General features: G+C 39.3%; 1 protein-coding gene across 5 annotated transcripts in view; it reads right to left on the bottom strand.

The window, feature by feature from the left end:
- RAB3GAP2 (RAB3 GTPase activating non-catalytic protein subunit 2) overlaps nucleotides 1-22,956 on the bottom strand; it is a 111,520-nt gene that overhangs the window by 26,168 nt on the left and 62,396 nt on the right. For 4 of the 5 annotated variants that reach the window (XM_023730969.1, XM_004375924.2, XM_023730968.1 and 1 more), the window contains 14 exons: nucleotides 20,671-20,819; nucleotides 19,722-19,801; nucleotides 19,514-19,603; nucleotides 17,813-17,952; nucleotides 15,217-15,433; nucleotides 14,344-14,487; nucleotides 14,048-14,130; nucleotides 13,636-13,700; nucleotides 10,993-11,083; nucleotides 7,759-7,886; nucleotides 5,601-5,814; nucleotides 5,126-5,223; nucleotides 859-964; nucleotides 71-231 (listed from right to left, as the gene is read on the bottom strand). In XM_023730969.1, coding sequence (XP_023586737.1) covers nucleotides 71-231; nucleotides 859-964; nucleotides 5,126-5,223; nucleotides 5,601-5,814; nucleotides 7,759-7,886; nucleotides 10,993-11,083; nucleotides 13,636-13,700; nucleotides 14,048-14,130; nucleotides 14,344-14,487; nucleotides 15,217-15,433; nucleotides 17,813-17,952; nucleotides 19,514-19,603; nucleotides 19,722-19,801; nucleotides 20,671-20,819 — 1,766 coding nt within the window. The remainder of the gene's footprint in view (nucleotides 1-70; nucleotides 232-858; nucleotides 965-5,125; nucleotides 5,224-5,600; nucleotides 5,815-7,758; nucleotides 7,887-10,992; nucleotides 11,084-13,635; nucleotides 13,701-14,047; nucleotides 14,131-14,343; nucleotides 14,488-15,216; nucleotides 15,434-17,812; nucleotides 17,953-19,513; nucleotides 19,604-19,721; nucleotides 19,802-20,670; nucleotides 20,820-22,956) is intronic. The other variant, XM_023730971.1, reaches the window with a different exon arrangement.

Genomic DNA, 22,956 nt, shown 5'->3' with positions numbered 1-22,956 from the left:
TGGCAGAGGGGAGAGCGGCCCCTTGGCGGACCTGATGGCAGAGGGGAGAGCGGCCCCTTGGCCGACCTACTTTCTTCTCTGTCACAGTGTTCGATAGCTGTGCCGCGACAGAATGCCCAACATGCGCAGATAACAGGGCGGCTCCACTGTTCTCAGACTGAATACACGCCGTGCGCATCTGCTGCCACCAAGGGGACACAGACTGGGAGTCCCAGGTCTCATCGATGGCCACTGCACGGATAAGGGAAAAGGAGAAAGTACGGCTCTCAGCTTGTCAATGTTTTCTGCCCAATCCTTCACGTTAAATGTAATGTTTGACAGCTAAATTCCCTATTGATGTATTTACTTCTGAAGGAATCAGAGAACAAATCTCTGATCTGTTTTATTCAGAATGTTTATATTCCATTTCTTTATCCTGTGTTAGTCATCATGTTCCTGAAACAATTTTAAATCCCTGTTCATAATATCTTCATCACTGCTGAAAACTACTTTGAACTATTTTAATATAACAGATTATTCTTCTAATGATGCCAAAAATAGTAAGTATTATCTCCACCAAAGACCATTCAATCCGCCTCACTAAGAAAATGCTCCATTCAAATTCCATTATCTGTGATGCTGACAAAAACTACAAATTTAATTTTCACCAAGTAAAGCACACACTGAATGCATCAACAGCTTTTCATGAATACTTGAAAAAAGTTCTACAGGCAAATGTTTTGCACACAGTAGTCTCTTACCAAGAGCAACCATCTTTGCCCTCTGACTCTGTGGTGTTTCAAACACAAAACGCTGTTTCCAACAGCAGCGGCATAAAACCCCGAGCACTCTGAACTGTAACATGCACCCGCACTTTACCTTTCATCTTGCTCAGGAGGGACAGCATTGTATGAAGACAGCAGACAGACTGTGGTTTATCCAAAATATCTTTTTCCTTAGAAAGCCAAACACTCAGGAGTAGAGACTGAAATAAAATTTAAGGCTTTTTTAGTCTAAAAGAATATTAACATAAAATCTTGCACTTTTGTAGAGAGCACGTGTGTACGGGTGATTCAGCCTTCCAGGTGGAAAATTAGTAGTTGCTTGCTGTACCCTGGTGGCGTAGTGGTTAAGAGGTATGGCTGCTAACCAAAAGGTCAGCAGTCTGAATCCACCAGGCACTCCTTGGAAACCCTATGGAGCAGTTCTACTCTGTCCCATAGGTTCACTATGAGTTGGAATCAACTCGACAGCAGTGGGTTTGGTTTTTTTGGAACTCCTAAAAGTCTGTTATTTTTTTTTTCCCAGTTTTTATTTTTTTGGTGAAAATAAACACAGCAAAGGGTATACCATTTCAACAATTTCTACATGTACAAGTCTGTTACTTTCAAAATATAATGTCATAGAAGTTTAACTAATCTCTTTTTAAAAATTTGAAGTTTAGACAAATATCTCAGAAAAATATTGTTGGTCTATATTTGGGCACTGGCATTAATTTGCATGGGGAATTAGCAAAATACAAGGAGAATGCATACTTAGTGCCCAGTACACAAAACTCCTGCAGTTTATCTTGCCGAGGCTGGAAGCAACGGCCAGAGCGTACTGGCTGATCCATGAAACCACAATGACCAAGCAGGCTTTTTAAAAAGCCATCTCACTGTACAATTTCTTACTTTAAATTCCTGGGCTTTATATATATATTTTTAGAAGAAGCTCTCCCTTCCATTCCCCATTCTTAACTATTAATAACATGCTTTAAGTGAAAATGCTTCCCGACCTATTTCTCCCTTCTGCTCTGTACTCACAGTAGGGACTTTTAATTACATAATTACTTAAAAGCATTCAGCTGCTGACAGAATACTGAAAATGTGAAGCCCAGCCATAAAACACTTGTCTTGGGAAAAGCAAAGGAAACGAGACCAATCATTTGGAAAGTGCAAAATACAGTTTCTGACAGACGATTTTTAAAAAATGACTTATTTTAAAATGATAATCTATTCTATATATTTTATATCACAATAAGAATATACTTATAGACCTTGTGGGTTTTAAGCAGGCAAATCTTCTATATATAATTAGCTTTATCCCAGCATAACACATACAGTAAAACCAGCAAAAGCTGGAACCTGTGTAAGGTGGAAATCTGTCAGAGAAGGAAAGTGCAAATATTTTCCACTTAAAGGAGAGCTAGGAAAGTGGTAAGGCCGCACCGTCAAAGGCAGAAAACTTGCAAGAACCGGAAAAACGAGGCAGCCCCATTGAGTTCCAGCTCTCACAGGTTTCACTGTATACACAATAAAATTCACTAAAGTTGCATAACCAACACCATAAATATGATACAGTACACTTCCATCACCAAAAAGTACCCCTGTGCCTCTTCGTAGTAAATCTCCAACCCTACCTCATCACCTAGCAATCACTGATCTGCTTTCTGTCTCTATATTCTTATCTATTCTAGTATTTCATGTAACTGAAAACATAAACAGTTTTTTGATTCTGGATCCTTTCACTTCATGCTTTTGATACTCATTTGTTATTCTGAGTATCATTAGTAGTTCCTTCCATTATATGGGCAGGCCATAATTTATCCATTTATCAGTTGGTGGACATTTGGGTTGTTTCCAGTTTGGGCTATTATGAATAAAGTTGCTATAAGCATTTGAGTCCAAGACTTAGTGTGAACATACATTTTCATCCCTCTTGGGTAAACATCTAGGAGTGAGATTGCTGGATTTTATGGTAACTGCCGAACTATTTTCCAAAGTGGCTGTATGACTTCGCATTTCCACTAGCTGGGCATGAAAGTTCTGATTGTTCTGCATCCTCATCAACACTTGGAATGATCGGTCTTTTTAATCTTAGCCATTCTAGTGGTGCAGGGACCCTTGTGGTTTTATTTTGCATTTCCCAAGTAACTGAAGATACTGGGCATCTTTTCATGTGATTATCTGCCACCAGTATGTATACTTCTTGGTGATGTAGCTTTCCAAATCTTTTGTTCATTTTTAATATATTATTTATCTTACTATTGAGTTGTAAAAATTCTTCATATATTGGGGATACAAGTCATTTATCAGCTATATGTTTTGAAAAAAAGGCTTGCCTTTTGTTTGTTAACAGTGTCTTTTAAAAAAACAGACATTTTGAAGTTTGATAAAGTACAACTGATCAGTATTTTTCTTTTATGGTTCATACTTTTTGTGTCCTAAGAAATCACAAAGATGTTCTCCTGTTTTCTTCAGTAAGATTTGTAGTTCTAGCTCTTACATTTAGGTCTGTGTTCCATTTTCGAGTTAATTTCTGTATACAGTTTAAGGTAAGAATCAAGATTCTTTTTTTTTTTTTTCCAAGTGCTTTGTTTATCCCCAGATTTATGCAGACAACAAAATGCTGCTGATATTAAACACACTGCAAAGTAAGAATACTGTGTGCTGATTTTGTTTAATCATCTCAACTTTGACAGGTATACTTATCCCCTTGGTAACAACTTTTTATTTTTACAAAATGATAGAGTCACAGGCGGGGGAAAGAAATGGATAAAGTCCTGTGCGCCCTTCCCCAGCCCTGCCCAGTGTGAACATCCTACACAACTATAATACATCAAATCCAAGAAAGTGACAGAGGTAGAATCCACAGAGCTTGTTCAGATTTCACCAGTTACACAGGCACTCACTGTGTGTGGGGATGTGGACCTTTATGCACTTTTAGCACATGGGTAGCCTTGCATGATCACCAGCACAACTCAACTACACCATCAGCAAGGGACTCCCTCCTGTCGCCCCTTTACAGCTACATTCATCTTCTCCCTCAACTCATCCCTAACTCCTGGCAACCACGAATGTGATCTCCATCGCTATAACTGCTATTTCTCGAATGTTACACAAATGGAATCATGAGTATATACCCATTCTTTAGAGACTGGCTTTTTCACTCAGCATATTTTCCTTGAGTTGCAGGTATCAACAGCTCATTCCTTTTCATTGCTGAAGAGTATTCCATAGTAAGGATGTACCCACAGCTTATTTAACCATTTGCCCACTGAAGGGCACTTGTGTAGTTTTCAGTTTTTGGCTACTGTGAATAAAGGTGCTATGAACATTCATGTACAACCTATGTATATTTTTAACTGTTTTATTTTCTCACATATACACTGCTAGAGTGAGACAGAACAGCATCTATTTTTAAAGGACTTAAGCGTTCAATACAAACAATATATTAACACAGTCAATAAGCCCACTGAGGTAAAATGTCTAAATTTTTGCCACTATATGTGAGTGAGGGTGTAGAAGAGTGTGTGTCTGTGTGTGTCTGTGAGTGTGTGTGTGTGTCTGTGTGTGTGTGTGTGTGTGTGTGTGTGTGTGTGAGAGACAGAGACAGAGAGACAGAGAGAGAGAGAGAGCAAACTGATGGCTGACGGTGGAGTAACTGTCCCATGTTGTTGTTGTTGGCTGCTGTCAAGGTGATCCTGACTCGTGGCGACCCCACATGTGATGAGTAGAACTGCTCCATAAGGTTTGTAAGGCTGTGACCTTTTGGAAACAGATTGCCAGGCTTGTCTTCCAAGGTGCCTCTGGATGGGTTCAAACCGCTGACCTTTCGGCTAGTAGTCAAATGCCTAACCATTGCACCACCCAGAGACTCCGTAACTTCCGTATACCTTTTCAGAAAGGGTAATTACAGGTCTCTAAATTTAGTGTTGCAGTTTTTCCCTAAGTGATTCTTTTGTTTTACACCTGTTACAGTACAGAGATTAAATACTGACTTATATATTCCAAGTTTGGAAATGTTTGATAACAACTGTATATCACTTTAAGGGAAATTTATTTCGTTCTCTAAATAAGATCTTTATTTCGACGATGACAATTTTTACTGATTTTCAAAGTTCATCGCAAATACATCCATGTGTGTCGGATTCTCTATTTTAGGCCAATCATGGAATGTGCTTGTTATAACTTATAGGGAACAAGAAAAATAAAACATCATTATTCAATTGAATACGGTAATTATGAATTTGTCTGATCATTTTTAGAAGTAGAAGACTTTCATGTAAGTTCTATGATACGCTAAAAGACAAAGCTAAAAAAGACGGCTGGACGCTGGGTGACACCGCCAAGGCAGAGCGGCATCCAGCAACGAGAAAGCTTACCAACAACAGCTGGGGGCTGAGGCCAGCAGACTCCAAAGTGCGACACATGTCCTCCGTGGAGCTTTCTCCATGCAGACACTTCCAGAAAAACAAAGCGCCTAGAAACAAAAACCAGGCACATTAACCAATGACTCCACACCATCTGGACTACCAATCTTCCTGAACTGCAATCTAGCATCCCAAAGGAGCAGAACAGCATATGAGAGAAGACAGTGGTTCACTTTGCTGGATTTACGAAGGCAGCAGGCAAATCATTACATGTCCAGCACGTCTCTTTAGTATACTTATTAATATAATACAATTTGTATGACACAGCACATACATATCCGGAATATCTTTTATTGGCCAAAAGATATACATTAAAGTCTTTGGTTAATTTAATTTCAAAACCAACAGAACCTTTGAGATGCTGTGTACTAACAGGCTTTCTTCCAGAAGGAGGAGAATTCAGAGAGCAATTCATTATTCTACCTACCCAAAGCTACATACGCCTCTTCACTAATTTTCTTTACGTTGATCACGTCTTTCTCACAGTCTAAATACTCCAGGAATGTCTTGACAGGCAACACACCATCCTTATCGTCAGAAAATCGGACAGCTGTCCTGGTGCTCTCCTGCTTGTACCTCTCCAATAATGACTGCAGCTTCAGCAGTTCTTTTTCATCAAGCCTCAGTAACACAGCCAAGTCCTTAAGAACGAGGGAAAACAACTCTGAACAGACCGTGTTTCTTTTTGTGCTAACTCTCATCATCTGAACTGAAACACAAGGCTGTAGGCAGAGCAGTAAACTCCTTTTTTAAGGTAAGCAAACCATGACTGATTTGTTATTGTGTTAGCTGTAATGCACTCTGCTTAAAACTTGACTCTCGAATTGCCACACTTCACGAGTAGGTTATTTAAATAAAGCAGACAAACCTTAAGACACTATACACTAAAAGGCCCATTTTTATAGTTTGATTTTTAATAAACGTATTATTGTATACTCAGAAAAAAATTAACCAGGGTCTCAACTACAGCTCTTGTGATTCTGAGGATGAACTAATGAACTACTTGAAATTAAGTGTTTATTTATTATGCAGTAAGGAAACTATAAACACATGGTTAAAATAATCCTAACTGTATCCTTCTACATGTAAATCCTCTATGTGGCTCTCGGGAATACAAACAGAAACTGCCAGCCTTTCAGACTACTTTTACACACCATATGTGCAGAAATATCTCAAAATGCTACTATCAGTGTTCAGTCAACATGAACCTTCCTGTTGCTTGGAATTATTTTACCCCACTGCTGAAGCAGGCAGAAAAATAAAAGATTCTAAGAAACGGCGCTGTTACTTATAATGGCAATCACAGAATATGTCATTATGAACAGATTAGTTTTAATATGTTATATAAAATCCATCTATAATCCCAAATATATATACACATATATATACTATATATACATATACATATATATATACATATACACAATATATAAAAAACCAAAAACCAAACCAGTTGCCATCGAGTTGATTCTAACTCACAGTGACCCTACAGGACAGAGTAGAACTGCCCCATAGGGTTTCCAAGGTGCGGCTGGTGGACTCGAACTGCCGATCTTTTGGTTAGCAGCCACAGCGCTTAACGACTGTGCCACCAGGGCTCCATATATATATATATACATATATATATACACGCACACACATATATAAATATATATATATAAAGATGTTAGAATGTGTGGATTGTTTCCATTACAAAGAGAAAATCTTTTATTTTTCTGTTTAAAATTTTTTTATTCGTGTGTGTACGTTTAAAATAAAAACTTCTACCTGAAGCTTCAATTAACTTTCAGCTATACCAGGTAATTTTCTTAAGAAGCATTATCAGTGGCTTGAGAATCACTAAACTCACTTGGACAGTGACCCTCCTCTAGATAAGCAGAAGACACAAGGCCCTGAGGCTGGGCTCCCCGCTTAGTGTCACATGGTACTCTGAGGGAGGAGAGGGACAGTGCTTCTGTCTCCTCTCAGAGAACCTTTATTTCTCTGTACAGAAGGTCAGAATTCTGTCAGCACTCCTCAGAAGCGGCAAGACTGCAATGTGGTCAAGACCACAAGGTGCTGTCCCGCTCTCATGTTTTACAGAATAAAAACAGAACATCAATGGGAATCATCAGCTATCGTTACTATAAACTTTGCTGTAAGACAATTTTTTTAAATGTATTTCATTATGTAGTACAGAACCAAGCAAGCTGTAGGAGTTTGCTAGCAACAACACAGAAACACTGATGTTTTTATTTAGCAGATCATTTTATTTTTCTTTAAAAAGAAATTAAAGTTTTGCCACTTTAGTACACTGAATGTATCACAACTGGCAAACCTTGTCCAGAAGAAGTTGTAACCTTAAGAAATGAGTTAAGAAAGACTAAATGCTAGGGTAGTAAAACTGGATTAACAACAAAAAAAAATTAGTACTCTGGCATAAATAATATAAATTTAGCAACAAGGCTCAGAGGGCCAAAAGGGAGCTACAGAACTTTAAGATTTAAAAACAATTCTTAGTTTTCTCTGCTAGCTTTACTAAAAAAAAAAAAAAAAAAACAGCAAGGAGATTATTTTGTACAGTAATACAATGTGGGATTACTCACATTATCAGAGAATGGTGTATCTGAATGAAAATCAAGGGAATTTAATTTACTGACAGACTCATAAAGATGGAGCAATTTCAGTTTACTGGCACAGAAGTGTAGCAATCCTTCATCAACAGACTCAAGCTCTAAAAGGGAGAAAGAAAAGCACATTAAAGATATATTTAAGAGACTCAGAAAAGCTCTTGTTCCACTAAGTCTCTTAATATGATCTAGTCGCTGGTGTTCTGTTGTATTAAATACTGGGATGCTTAAGCTGTAACAGATTATGAAAGCAAGTATAATTTTTCCACAGTGGCAAAATGTCTAACTTTTTAAATAAAATAAGGTGCTATAAGGGTGGGGAGTGGGGAGAAAGAAGCAGAAATATGTCTACTGCTCAAATTTACAGAAATGATCTAGAAACATCTTTGAAAATATTCTCCCTCCCTCCACAACTCAAATGTTGTGTATTATGCTCAAAGATCAAGGCTACACAAAAATATAATAGATGCTTGGTTCTTATTATCATGATTGTCAAAGATAATAAAATTCAACCAGAAACCATGGATTGTGACAAATGTATCCTCAAGAAAGACTGGCAATTTTTTTTTTTTAAACTGTTGTGCTTTAAGTGAAACTTTACAATTCAAGTTAGTCTCTCATACAAAAATTTTTCCATACATTGTTATGTGACCCTAGTTGCTCTCTTATACTGTGACAGCACACTCTTCCTTTCCATCCCAGATTTCCCGTCTATTCAACCAGCCCCTGACCCTCTCTGCCTTCTCATCTTGCCTCCGGACAGAAGCTGCCCATCTAGTCTCATGTATCTACTTGAGCTAAGAAGCACACTCTTCATGAGTATCATTTTATGTCCCATAGTGCAGTCTAATCTTTATCTGAAGAGTTGGCCTTGGGAATGGTTTTAGTTTTGGGCTAACAGAGAATCCGGGGGCCATGTCTTCCAAGGTCCCTCCAGTCTCAATCGAACCATTAAGTCTGGCCTTTTTACTAGAATTTGAGTTCTACACCCTTCTTTTCCTCTGCTCCATCAGAGACTCTCTGTTGCATTCCCTGTCAGGGTGGTCATTGTGGTAGCCGGGCACCATCTAGTTCAGAAGAGTCTCTGGTTTATGTGGCCCTTTCTGTCTCTGGGGCTAATACTTCCCTTGTGTTTATGGTGTTCTTCATTCTCCTTTATTTCAGGTGGGTTGGGACCAACTGACGCATCTTAGATGGCCACTCGCTAGCTTTTAAGATCCCAGACACCACTCAACAAAGTGGGATGCAGAACATCTTCTTCATAAACTGTGTTATGCCAACTGACCTAGATGTCCCCTGAAACCATGCTCCCCAGACCCCCACCCTGCTCCTCTGTCCCTCGAAGTGTTTGACTGTATTCAGGAAACTTCTCAGCTTTGGTTTAGTACAGGTATGCTGACCTCCCCCATAGTGTATGCTGTCCTCCCCTTCACCTAAAATAATTCTTGTCTACTTTCTAATTAGTGAATACCCCTCTCCCTCCCTCCCCGCCCTCGTAACCATCAGAGTGTTTTCTTCTGTGTTTAAACCTTAAGACTGGTAACTGAGAGAAAACTCTGGGAACCGATCAGGGTGATGGCTGAGCAACACGATGAACGTAAGTGAATGTCACTGAACTGTGCATGTAAGAACACTGAAATCACACACGTTTTCTTACATACATATTCATCACAATTTTAAGAATGGTATTTGAAAAAAAAGCTGGCGAAGAGGTCGAAAGTAGAATTCCATTTATGATTTCCTTCAGTCAGGTGTTGTATTGTTTCAGGATTAATGCTGGAGAAATAATCACTTTCTACATGATGCATTTCTGTAGAATAATTTAAATATTTATATCTAATATAAGACAAATATTTATTCTTTAAAAAGGCAGACACTGAAAACCCCAAGAAGTCTTGCATAAAGTGGAGTAATGTGGAATATTGTTCAAGTTCTTATAGCCATTATAAAACTCAGCATACTGAATACCTGACATTTTTAGGAACATTACTTATGGCTAGAATTTTAAACCAGTACTGGTTTTATAGAACTCCAACAAATGGTATTTGGTTTACTCCCAACCCAGGACAAGATAATTTTTTGTTTACTAAATCCTGAGATTTTGTTAAAACACTGCCGGCGCGGGGGGGGGGGGGGGGGGGGAGGCTTTAAAATGAATTACGCTTTTTACAAGAGAAAAAAATTCTAAAATGTTGTGTGCACTAACGGACTTCATTATTTATGAAAAGTGAGCTTTATATGCCTGCTGAGAAAAGTCAGTAATGGAAGAAGAGTCTCAAATTTAGGATTTTTAAAAAGCATATTATGATCTGTTTACAAGGCCACTTTAAGCTGACATAAATATAATTAAATACAAAGCTGGCTTTATGTAATTATATGATTAACATGACAAGCAGAAGCTGAAGTATTAAGTTTAGATGAAAGCCAGTATCATACTACAACTTAACTGATGTTAAGAATTGAGAATAAATTGGATTTTGCTAGCTCATTTGGATAGAATATGGAGTTACAACCCCACAGTTTCAGATGTAATTCTTTTTAGACTAATACATTCTGAACAGTAAAAAACACCAGACAGCTCAGGACTAATAACTGAGTCACAGTCTGTGATTCTGGAAGAGTCCTAAGTCTGCTCCTGAGGGAAATAGATGACAAAATGTGGGTGCCACAGGATCACTCATTACGCTATTTAAACATTAACTCAAAGCATAAATATTTTTAATCATTATCTTGGTCAAAACCACAATGCTTAAAAAATACTCCCTCCATAGAAATAGCTTTCGTCCCACAAAGTTACAACAAAGACAATGGCAGCAAAAGAGAACCTGGTTGTGTCTACAGACACCCGCTACCTTTCCTTTCACGCCAGTGGCTTTCGAGATATCCTACAACCAAACCAGACTAAGCACTTCCATCAATCTACACTGTTACCTTCCCTCACAGGAGAGGGATTAAAAACATTTTTTCCCAATACCAGCATCAATACATCCAGAGACAGCTCAGATGAAGATCGGCCGCATATATTAAATGGTGGGGGAAGTGAAGGCCCTCACATAGCAACGGTGTGAAATAAGTTTCCTTACTTTTCATATGTATTTTTTCCACACTGAAGTAACATGATGGTATCATAAGCAGTTACTGGCTTTCTATAACCAGAGATATAAAATCTGAACTGAGATCATAACCTCCAAACAGAACAAACCCAATTACCTTGATTCTGTAAAGTGTCCATTAAAGTCTGAGTGATGTTTCTAAGGCAGGAAAACGATAAGCGTTCACTTGCCAAGATGCTTTCCAATGCCTAGAAGAAAGATATTAAACAATTCTAGTAATTAGAAGGCAAGGATTTTGTTTTTTAAATTTTATATTTATGCCTACACTTTTACTACACCAAATTTCAAAGGGACGCTCCACACTGAAGATGTATATACACCTTAAGATTGGAGTCTATATACCTGACAGTGAAAGTTGCACCATAAGTGATAAGTAACTTCATTTCATGACAAACATGGTAGAATGACAAGAAGTCCAGACCGAGAATAAAATAACCAGAAGGCAACTGATGCTTAACAGAACGGCCATGACAAAGCTATCAACCAATAAGAAGTGTGAGGACGCCACACTAAACAGGCATAAATGAAAACCCATTAACCCGCTGCCGTCGAGTCGATTCTGACTCATAGTGACCCTACAGGACAGAGTAGAACTGCCCCGCATGGTTTCCAAGGAGCGGCTGGTGGATTTGAACTGCCGACCATTCCCACTGCACCACCAGGGCTCCATAAATGAAAAACATAGGTCACTACTATCATAATTCATTATGTGCTATAATTGAGCACAACTTAACTATAGCTTAATTACTGCATTTGTGCATGGCTGGCTGAATCTATAGGTCATGCTAGGTGTATATATGTGTGTCTATATATACTCCTACCCCATTCTGTCAAACCCCCATCCCCTTGGTATATATTTACGAGCCTTCATCACCAGTCCCAAAACTTCATGCCCAAAGTAGCAACCATCAGCAACAACAATGGGTTAGGCACAGCAGTTAAGTTCATATTTATCCTTCCATGTTTTAACTGACGAGATTAAATAATTTAAAATTAGCCTGTGATGTGAGATACATATCAGATCATAACACAAAAACCTCTGTGTGTTTGTGGGAGAGAAATGGGTTTAGATGGTGGCTCAACAGGCTGGTCAGGCCTACGAGTAGGCAGCTACCTGGAGAATACAACGAAAGTGACTAAAAGAGACAAGTACTCAGGACAAATGTAACCTCCCACTCTCCTGCCTGTGACTACACAGGCTAGCATCTGGCTGACTTTCTTGTCTACAGTCAGTTTCACAAAGCGAAACTGGTTTCTTCTTTGCTTCTCATGTTGTAAAACACCCACAGCTTCTGCTACTTGTTTTTTCAGCATTCATTTTAAAATTCATAGCTTCATACACAATTCATTAGTACAGTAAAAAAAAAAAATCAAGAAGATGGTTTATACTATGCTAAAGCTGCCCAGTTTTGTTATTTCGTGATGTAAGGTAAGAAGAAAATGGTATCAAAATGAGAACTGTCTGGGTTTTGACCTTCTCTACTAGAGTTCAGAGGTGTCCACGAAGACTAAAGTATAAGATTTTACAGCGTTAGAACTTGAGCAGCATTATGAGGAGTCTGGCCAGGAGAAAATGAAGCAAAGGAAATCACAATGAGTTACCACATTACATCCACAAGCCTGGCAAAGGTAGACAGTCTGATAATCCTACGGGATGTTGAGGCTTTGAGGCAACAGGGACTCTTACACAGTGTAAGTGGGAGCATAAATTAGTACAACTATTTTGGGAAATAATTTGTCATCAACTAGTAAAGCTGAGGAGCCCTGGTGGTGCAGTGGTTAAGAGCTCAGCTGCTAACCATAAAGGCTGGCAGTTCAAATCCACCAGCTGCTCCTTGGAAACCCTATGGGGCAATTCTACACTGTTCTATGGGGTCACTACGTGTCGGAATCAACTCGACGGCACCTAACAACAACAACTACAGTAAAGCTGAAGAAGCTCAGACCCTAGCAATTCCACTCTTAGGTATAAACTCAAGACACTCTTACATACATGCACCAAAAAAGATGTACAAAAAGAATCACAGCATCATTGTTTGTAACAGCAAAAAAAATAAATAGAAACAACCTAAATGTCCACTAAGAGAAAGTGAACAACTTATTTTATTTACGGCCACAGAGTAAAATTCATATAGGATAGTGAATGAATCAACTATAGCCACAGACATCAACATGGATGACTCTCAAAATGTTGAAGGGAAAAAAAAAAGTCACAGAATACACAGACCATGACTCCATTTATATGGAGTTTAAAAACACAGAAAACGCACCAGGATGTTTTTAGGATCCATAAAGGTGTGAGATAAAGAAAAGAGAGATATAAGGTCCTGCAGTGGTTACCATGGGGACGAGAGTGAAGGGTGACAGGTGTGGAGGAGGGGCACATAGGGCTCACCAGAGTTCCCGGCCACATTCTAAGCTGGGTGGTCACACACGTGAGTTTTATTATTACTCTCTAAACTGAATATATGTTATGTATGGATGTATCTGTGTGTATGCACGTTTGTGTATAAAAAACACGCAATCACATGTACGGTAATATTAATTTTTTTTAAAAAAGAAAGAAAAAAGACAATAGGAAATTTCACATGAGAATGTAAAAAGAGACAAGCATGGATAAAAGCATGAAAAGCAGGCCTGCCCTGTCATGTCTGGACAGAAATGGGAAAATAAAAGATTTTCTTAAGCTGGATATGTAATACCTATTCAGCAGGAAAGTCCATGCATTATATACACTCACCTGCTTTTTGGTTGCGGGGTACTTAATATCAAGAATTAATTCCTTTATTTCCATTTCCATCAAATCTAGAAAGAGGAAATTACAGTAAATTTTCCACTCGTATCACTGTAAGTAAATTTTATTCTGAAACAAAAATGTTCGTACTTGCAATATCAGTCAGTCTAAGGGATTTCTGGGTTTGCTGTATTTTACTGTTACAAACTTCTCATCTACCTGGATGGCACACTTAATCTTTACAGAACAATCCCAATAAAAAATATACATGATTATTTGTACCCCACCTCATTCCATAAAGGAGTTGAGGCAGCTATAAATGCATTTAAGTATTTTGATTGCTCCATTTAGAACATTCTATTGATTTTTTTAAAAATTGCAAAACAGTATGTTTTTATTTTTATTCAAGGATACATACCTAGACTGGGTGATTTTGATTTCAGTAAGGCTGCTAGTTTCTTCACTAAGTGCATGTCCTTGGCCCGTTCACTTTTTTTATCACTAAAACAATAAATACAACAAATTGTTGCAAAATGTGAAATTAAAGTTTCCTTCTAATTTTGACACACTCCAACTCTTTTTCTTTTACCGTCTTCCAATTTTAACTTTAGAGATACCAGTCTAATTATAAAAATAATAAAACAAACAGCAAAACAAGGGATGAGGAAAAGTTAGCAGAGGGACATGAGCCAGCAGACACTTAATCAACCTTACCTCAGTGCTAAGTGGAAAGGAGCAGTCACTGTTTTCATACTTCCAGACACTTGATCAACAAGACAGATCTGGTAAGTCTGTGGCTGCCAACTCTGACTGGTAACATTATTCAAGCCCATTATTTTATAGCCAGGATATAGTAGCCTAAGGAAATCACATACCAATATGGTAAAAATATTAGAGAATTGCCAAAAGGTGCTTTTATCATAGTCAGGGAACCTTACATTAATACCAATTCAGGAGCAATAAGGTAAATAAGCACTGACTGATACTAAAGCCAAGAAAAGCAGGGCTAGAATGGCAGAGTTCTACCTTACTAGAATGTGCTAGAAAATCAATGAACACAGTCAGGCCGATGCTTCAATGGCAAACAAAGCATTCACCTGACTTAACATCATCACTGTTGTTGCTGTCAAGTCGATTCTGCCTCATGGTGGCCCCATGTGCGCAGACTACAATTGCTCCATAGTTTTCAAGGCTTTTGGAAGCAGATCGACAGGCCTGTCTTCCAAGGAGCCTCTAGGCGGGTTCGAACCACCAACCTTTCAGTTAGTAGTCAAGCACTTAACCATCTGCGCCACCCCAGGGCCCGAGACACCATCACTAGCGAACTTTAAAGGAGTCTTTCCTTTCATGCCTCCACAGCATAAGGGTTAGAGGATTTCAGTAGCGTGTCATTACCTTTTCAGTATTTCTTTGTTATTAAATACTTCAACCTTAATTACATATTGGGCACTTGTGGGAAAAACCATAATAGAGCGCATTTCAGTCCCCAAACAACCAGCGATCTAGTAAGCAGCTTATCACACCTCTAACGAAAGCATCCCTGTACCTGTTTCTGCAAGCAGCAACGTGCCCGGGTTTGCAGCTTACCTACAGTGCTTTCCCACGTTGAAAGCTCCCACGCGGGGTCCCTGCTGTGTGCTCCACACTTCCAATACTCCCCTTCTCGGTGCGTAGATCACAAGGAACTGGGCCACTCGGCTTGGACCCTGAGTATTTCCAAAGGGGGATGAATCCACCTTTTCCGGTACTCTTTCGTGGAGGTCCTCTACAATTTGGAGCCATCCAATCTGTGCATCTCGGTACCCTTGGAGTCAAGAGGAAAAGGGAAGCTAATTAGTTAATTAATTCAGGTTCATTGATAGCCTTCTTAAGCACTATGGACTATTTGCGGGGGAGGGGATAAGAAAAGCTATAAAAGTACATTATCCTTCTATTATGCAATATCTTAAATAGACAAGTAGACAATAATAAACATAATGAACACAATCTATCATTAAATCTTAATAAATCTTAATATTCTGTTGTATTTCTCCACATTACTTTTTTATCTTTAAAAGCAAAATATTACAGATATCGTTCAAGTCTCATAACCCTCCCTGATCCAATTCCCCTTCCTTCCCTTTATAAAGTCTGTGGAGGTTATCAGTTTGGGTTTAAAATAAAAATCCAATTAAAATATAAGAAATCAAGCAATTACACTCCTAGCTATATGTGCAAAAAACTTGAAAGCAGGGACTCGAACAGAGACTCGTACACCAATGTTCACTGCAGCATTATTCACAATAGCCAAAAGGTGGAAACAACCCAAGTGTGTGCCCATCAACAGCAAAATGGGTATGCAGAATGTTGCACATACATACAATGGACCATTACGCAGTCACAAAGACAAAGTTCTGATACATGTTGTAACATGTATGAATTCGAAAGCATTATGCTGAGTGAAGTAAATCAGACACTGAAGGATAAAAACATTGTAGGATCCAATTGTATGAAGTATCTAGAATAGGCAAATGCATGGAGCCCAGAGTTTATTAGTAGTTACCAGGGGTTGGGGGAAAACGAGGCATTATTGCGTGAGCGGTGCCGAGTTTCTGTTTGGGGTGATAAGAAACTTTAGGAAATGGATAGTGGTGATGGCTGCACAATGCAATGGGATTGATGTCACTGAACTGTACACTTGAAAATGGTTAAAATAGCAATTTTTTTGGTTATATATATATTTACCACATACAATACAATCATACATACAGATGTGTGTACACACGCACATACACACACACACACACGAGAGAAAAAGACTCAACTGATTTTCTGCTATTTGCTCCCTTGGCGGTCCGCAGATAGAGGGAAAGGGTGGACAGTGTAACAACCAGAGGAAGCTCCTGTACGCGAGAAGATGCAGCTGACTGACGCTTTCTTCCACTTCAGGGTGGTCCCTGCATAGTCTATCGGCCCCTCTCTCCCCAGGGAACAAGGCTTACTCTTAAAGGAAAACCGAGTGCCCCAGCTGTAGGACATGCAACAATGCCAGCAATAAGATCCCCAGAGTGGACTTGGACCTTTGGAAATGCTTTTGTCTTCTGGGTTCTGGAAAAGTGTTGCTGAAAACACATCCTTGAGGTTGTTTCAGAAGACAAACCAAGGAGAAATTATGTGTTTGCAGCACTGAAACTTATTTCTACAGACACCTAAACATGTTGCAGGTAAAGACTGTCTCTGTCACTGCAGGAGTTTTTTGGCGAGAAGGTGATAGTAGCTTCAGTCTGGTTCAAAATAATTTAATGTCCCGAAATCCCTATTCTGCACATTGTGAAGTACAGACCGTAATGCACCATAGCTGTGGCTTCCCACCAGTAGTCTATGCTGACATGTTACCATTTCCAGATGACTGCAAATAATGTATTCTCCCCTTCTTCCTTAGTAGGACAGATTTTACTTTATCCAGGTGGATAGTGTGCCCAGCTAAAGACATTTTCAAGTCTCCCTTATAGTTAGATGTGGCCATGTGACTAAATTCTGATAAAAGTTGGAGGGACTTCAGAAAATGTCTTCCAAGTGGACTGACTTGGTTGGCAGGAGTTCCCTTCCTTCCTTCCCCTTATTCCTTTCTGGAATACAGGTAAGTAGGCTGGAGCTCCAGCAGTCATTCTGGACCACAAGATAACTTCAAGCATGGAAGCCATATGGAATGAGTCCTGGGTCCCTGAGAATATCATGGTCATACTGTCCTCAGTTCTGTTACTAGCAGCTGAATGGAACTGATGTAGTTAGTCCCAAGCATATGGATACGGAAGTCAAGCAAGTTGGGGAAAATGGATTTTGCTGCGTTTTGCTATCTTAAATCAGAAAGACTTGGCATTCTAGATTTGGGGAGGTGATTTGGATCAAGAGTGGCCTTGTGAGGTAGAATAAACGTAGCAGAGGCAAGAAACTGAATTCAGGAATTCACAGTGAATTGAAAGGAAGTGCGTAAGACAGAGGTTAAAAGTGCTTATGAGGTGATCAAACTTAAAGGGTATGTCAGCTGAACTACTGGATTAAGTGCTGCTGATCTGAGACTGTTAAAAAAGAGTAATAATAAAGCTTAAACACTGTTACAACCAGAAGCTGAAGGATAACACAGTAGGTCAATTTCAGGTTAAAAGTGAATTAACTTTTTTATCTGGATTTTCGTAAGGAATACCTTTCCACATGCGTATTGCAATTCCTCTAGCTACATCCAACAGAATAACTCTGCCGAAATCATCTGTTGCTGCTGCCAGTGTGTTACATGGAGACAGACATATGCTTTCACCATGGCGTCTAGAATCGGGAAGTCCAAATCTGATATGAAAAAAAAAAACTCAAATCACATTCTGATCCAGAGAAGTAAAATACATAAACAAAACAGACTGAATCTGGTTTTACGTAAAGAAATATGAACCCTATTGTATTAACAGTCAATTTATTAACTAATCACACCCGACATTTTCCAATATAAAATACATAAAATTTCTTCTATTATGAAATAAAAAAGCAGCCTGATAAAATCATAAGTTTTCTATATAGAATACCCAAACCTTAAACTTTCTGAGAGTATCAAATACAACTTTACCTTCAGAGATATGTCACAGAAAACAATATCCTCATCATCTACTAAATTTTAGAATACTTTGCCCCTACCCGGGCATCTACTGTCTATTTTTACACTCTTATTCCTTATGCGTCTCTTTTTCGTTGGATATCACATCTTGCATCAGCCATAAAATATATGCCTGAAGTAAGAGCTCTCCTTCTGCTAAAAAACAAAAGCAAAAACAAGAAACCAAACCCACTGCCGTTGAGTCGACCCGACTCACAGCAACCCTACAGGACAGAAATAGCTCCCTCTAAGCTGCTCCTGGTCTATAACTCATCTCATTCGAACCACAGGGAAGACAGAAGTCAGGAGGTCCTGTGGAGGGAACAGAGGAGCCCATCTGCAGTCAGGCCTCTGACACAAAGTGCCCATGTTTTCTGACATCTATTTGGGAAACTTAAGGCTTTCTGGCTTATTTCTTTATTCTTGGGTGAATTTAGGTAATGTGATGTGTTACAATAAAATATTTTAAAGTAAGATGAAAAAAATTTTAGAAACAGTCTCATTAAAAGCATCTAGAAGGGAGTAGGGGAGAGTGTTCTATTTCCCTTCATGGCAGTACTTTTAATAAAAAATGATTTAAAAACAAAACCAGGTAAAAAGCATGTCAGCCCTGCCCCCAAAAACCTGACAAATACACTAACACAACCTATAACACCAAAACCAAACCGGCTGCCGTCAAGTTGATAGCGACTCACAGCGACCCTACAGGACAGAGGAGAACTGCCTCGCAGGGCTTCCACGGGGGGCTGGTGGACTGGAACTGCTGACATAGGGGTTAGCAGCCAAACTCTTAAACAAACAGGCAAGGAAGCATAGGCCAGCACTCGGGAGAATGCATGCATGTGAATGCTGGTCCTACTCTTTTAAAGAAATCACTAAGTACTTTGTAAGATTATATAGGAATCTTACTGACAAACTATTTAAAGGAAGAAATTCAACAGCTACCACTAAACTCACTTTCCTTTGCAACCTAAGCTATTTATAGGTTGTTGTTTTTAGTTTATAGGTTGTTTCTGTTTTTGTTTTCTAAGCACACTTAAATACACATTGAGCACCTACTATGTGATAGGCAGACAGCAGTGAACAAATGAGGCAAGAACCACCATCCTCAGGGAGCTTACATTCTAACGGAAAAAATCCACGTTAATGATTTTAGAAGCTCCAGACTTACGAGATCAACCAATAAATCAGTGAAGCACACTGAAGACCCTAACAGAACATTTCTGAAAGTACTGACATTAATGAAGAGTGTGACAGACTTGCCTTACAGCTAACGGGGTAGCGGGTTCAACCTTTGGCTTTTGCTTTTGGACAGCTTCCTCTTCGTGCTTACTTTTCCAACCAAGCCAACCACTTAAAGGAAAGAAAGTTTGAGAATAAAACTAGGGCTTCCAGAGTTTTAAAATGCAGACTATCAAACTACAAGTTAAAACCAAGGTAGCTACAGATTAGATAATTTTTATACAGTTACCTGGCAGCATTGAATAAAGCGGAGGTGAGTTTACTTGCAACTGCGAGCGCGACGTGAGATAATAACGGCTGCGCGCTTCCCTGGAAGACACAAGATTGGAAGAGAAAGCCCGGAGGCTCCCACAGGAACACACAACACTGGAAGAGAAAGCCCGGTGGCTCCCACAGGAACACACAAGATTGGGAGAGAAAGCCCAGTGGCTCCCACAGGAACACAATATACGTTCTAAACAAGGCTTACCAGAAAAGTTCTGGAAGGTTGCAAAGCCTGGACTAGCAACAATATTCAGCTTCTTTCACAGGGTGCAGTAAAAACTTTATTTTAGGAGGTAGCAATATAATCAGAAGTTTTAAAGCTATTTTAAAAATAAAATCACTGGTAGTCTACTTTTGCCTTTAGGATTCCTCTCTTTAAATTTTAAAAACTTTTACATTGGGATATTAAGATAGCATTCCTCTAGCTGGGCTTTGGATTTCCCATCTACACACAAATGGCTCCTTCCCCTATTTTTTTTTTTAAATAAAAATAAAAAGATAATTCAGGCATTTCTGAGAAGGCTGTTTTTTAAGCAAGATATAAGAGCTGCCAAATCTTACACCTAGTTTTTCCCTGAGAAGCAATCTTCACCACTTTATCAACTACAGCTGGCAACTTGCTGTCTTACCATTCATTTATTCAAATCCCTGGTGGACTAACGTCGTTAACAACCTTGAGGCATCTAACTGTAACACCAATACGTAAAAACAGCTCAGCTGTCAAAGAACTCAGGGCTTCTGGAAACACAGGATTTCAATGTTTGTTCTACGCTGACTTTAGTGCCTCTTCAGTTAATCTACAGTAAACTGAGATTAATTCTAGCTTCTGACGAAACTGCTTAACCACATCCAATTTGCAGACCAGCTGAAAAACCAGGAACGGCATAACTTAGGATCAGTGATGGAATTACTACCTCTAGAGCATAGAAGAAGCCTGTGAACGGATTGGACCCCACGGTGATATACTGAGACATGGCCGGCGGGCTGTTTTTTATTGTCGCATTAAATCCACCTATATTGGAGGCAGTCTTCATTTGATCAAAAGGAGACAGAGTCATAATACCTAACGATCAAAACAAAACAAACAAAATGACTTGAATGCACTGAAATAACATTGCCATTTTAAAGGTCATTAAATTCTTACTTAAGCTCCATTCTAAGATGCTAACTACTCAGTTTTAATTAATAGACCAAAGTACTTTTTAAAATCTACGCAAAATCCATAAATACTAAAGTCGACATCTGTAATTTCTGTGAACTATAAAAGATACATGACATAAGGAAATTGGAAATACTGATTTTTGAACAGGTACAGAATTGAAGTGGTCCACCTGTATCCCCAGGTATCAGTTCACTTCCTAGAGGCAACAGCTACCACCCTTTCTCAGGCTGCCTGCCCACCCAGGGGCACTGAATCTACACAAACAACAGCACACCACATACAACAGATGTGTGCCCCGCTTTTTCTATTTAATAAAAGACCAAACCACTCTAGTGATCCTTTTTCTCAATCACTCACAGTATCCACTGTATAAACCAAACCAAACCAGTTGCCCTTGAGTTGATTCTGACTCACAGCAACCCCACAGGACAGAGTAGAACCACCCCATATGGCTTCCAAGGAGCGGCTGGTGGATTCGAACTGCTGACCTTCTGGTCAGCAGCCAAGCTCTTAACCACTGCGCCACATACCATAATTGAGCTGACCTTACTGATGGGCATTTAGGTTGTTTCCCATCTTTTGCCACTATAAATAATACTGTAACGTGTATCCTTGGTATTACACATCTATGTAACTCTATCTGTAGGGTAAATTCTTAGAAACAGAAGTGCAGGGTCAAAGGGGATCTGCATTTTCACAAATTATACTACATACTGCTACACTGCTTTTAGGAGCCCTAGTGGTGCAACAGTCAAGCGCTTGGCTGCTAACTGAAAGGTTGGCAGTTTGAACCCACCGAGTGGCTCCACAGGAAGAAGATCTGGCAATCAGCTCCTGTAAAGATTACAGCCTAGAAAACAGTTGGGGCAGTTCTACTCTGTCACATGGGGTGGCTGAGTCGAAAACTGACTCAAGGGTACACAGGAACAACAGCACATTGCTTTCCATAGAGGTGGTGTCAACTGACACATCCACCAAAACCTGCGAGCACACCTGTGTTCTCATGCCCTCCCCGACACAGTGAAACATTTTCATGCATCTACTTTGTAGCACAGAAATCCCCCAACCTTTCGTAATAGTTACTTTTCGTTTCCCCAAGGCTCTAAAAGCAAGAATAGATAGACTGAATGCTGACATCAACATGCCTGGGTAGAGTGGTAGGAGAAAAGTCTGTGTCATTTAACTTCACTTGGGAAGCAGAGAGAAGAGGGGGGAAAACTGAGCTTTGAGATCCAGGAAGTAAAGACGCCAACATTTGTGGACTTAGGCAGCATCTCCAAACTTGGGTACTCACATGGTACATGAAGACACCCCACTGACAGGTTCCAAGCTCAGATATACTGTAGATGGGAGCAAAAGTGATTCTAATTTTCTTATATAGCCACTGCCTCCTCTTTGCCTGAAAATTAGCGAAAACACATTGCTCCTAGGGAGTCCCTGGGTGGTGCAATCAGTTAAGTGTTCGACTACTAGCTGAAAGGTTTGTGGTTCAAACCCATGAAAACCCTATGAAGCAGTTCTACATGGGGTCGCCATGAGTCACAGTCGACTCAATAGCAACTAACAACAACATGTACCGTACTTTTGCAAATAATGTGCCCATGTAAATAATGCATCCACACGTGTAACACGAAGAGATGAGGACATTAGGTGGAACAGTCTGGTATAGCACACCTATGCATTATATTGTGCATGTCTCCTGACATTTCCAGAAGTGAATTTCAGCCTCATTCACCCGTTCTCTCGTATTAGGGGTAAATCATATCGTTCTGTTAATTTTCTTTCATTCTGTTCATTTTCTTTAATCTTCTAAACAATCTGAAAATAATACTTTTGATCATAATTGTATAATAAAGGTATAAGCCATGGCCAAAAAGCCATGGATTGGGTTTGGCAGTCCCCCAGTAATCGGAAAATAAAACAAAACTGCGTGTTTGTTTCTATTAATTTAAGTTGATAACTATAGCTCAACAGCTGATCTAGCAGTAAATATTTTTGGCTTAAACTTCAAGTAATATAAAATCAATACCCACCTTAA

The sequence above is a fragment of the Trichechus manatus genome, unplaced genomic scaffold (assembly GCF_000243295.1).
Source record: "Trichechus manatus latirostris isolate Lorelei unplaced genomic scaffold, TriManLat1.0 scaffold00039, whole genome shotgun sequence".
Taxonomy (NCBI): Eukaryota; Metazoa; Chordata; class Mammalia; order Sirenia; family Trichechidae; genus Trichechus; species Trichechus manatus.
This window is presented reverse-complemented; position numbering and strand designations above follow the sequence as displayed.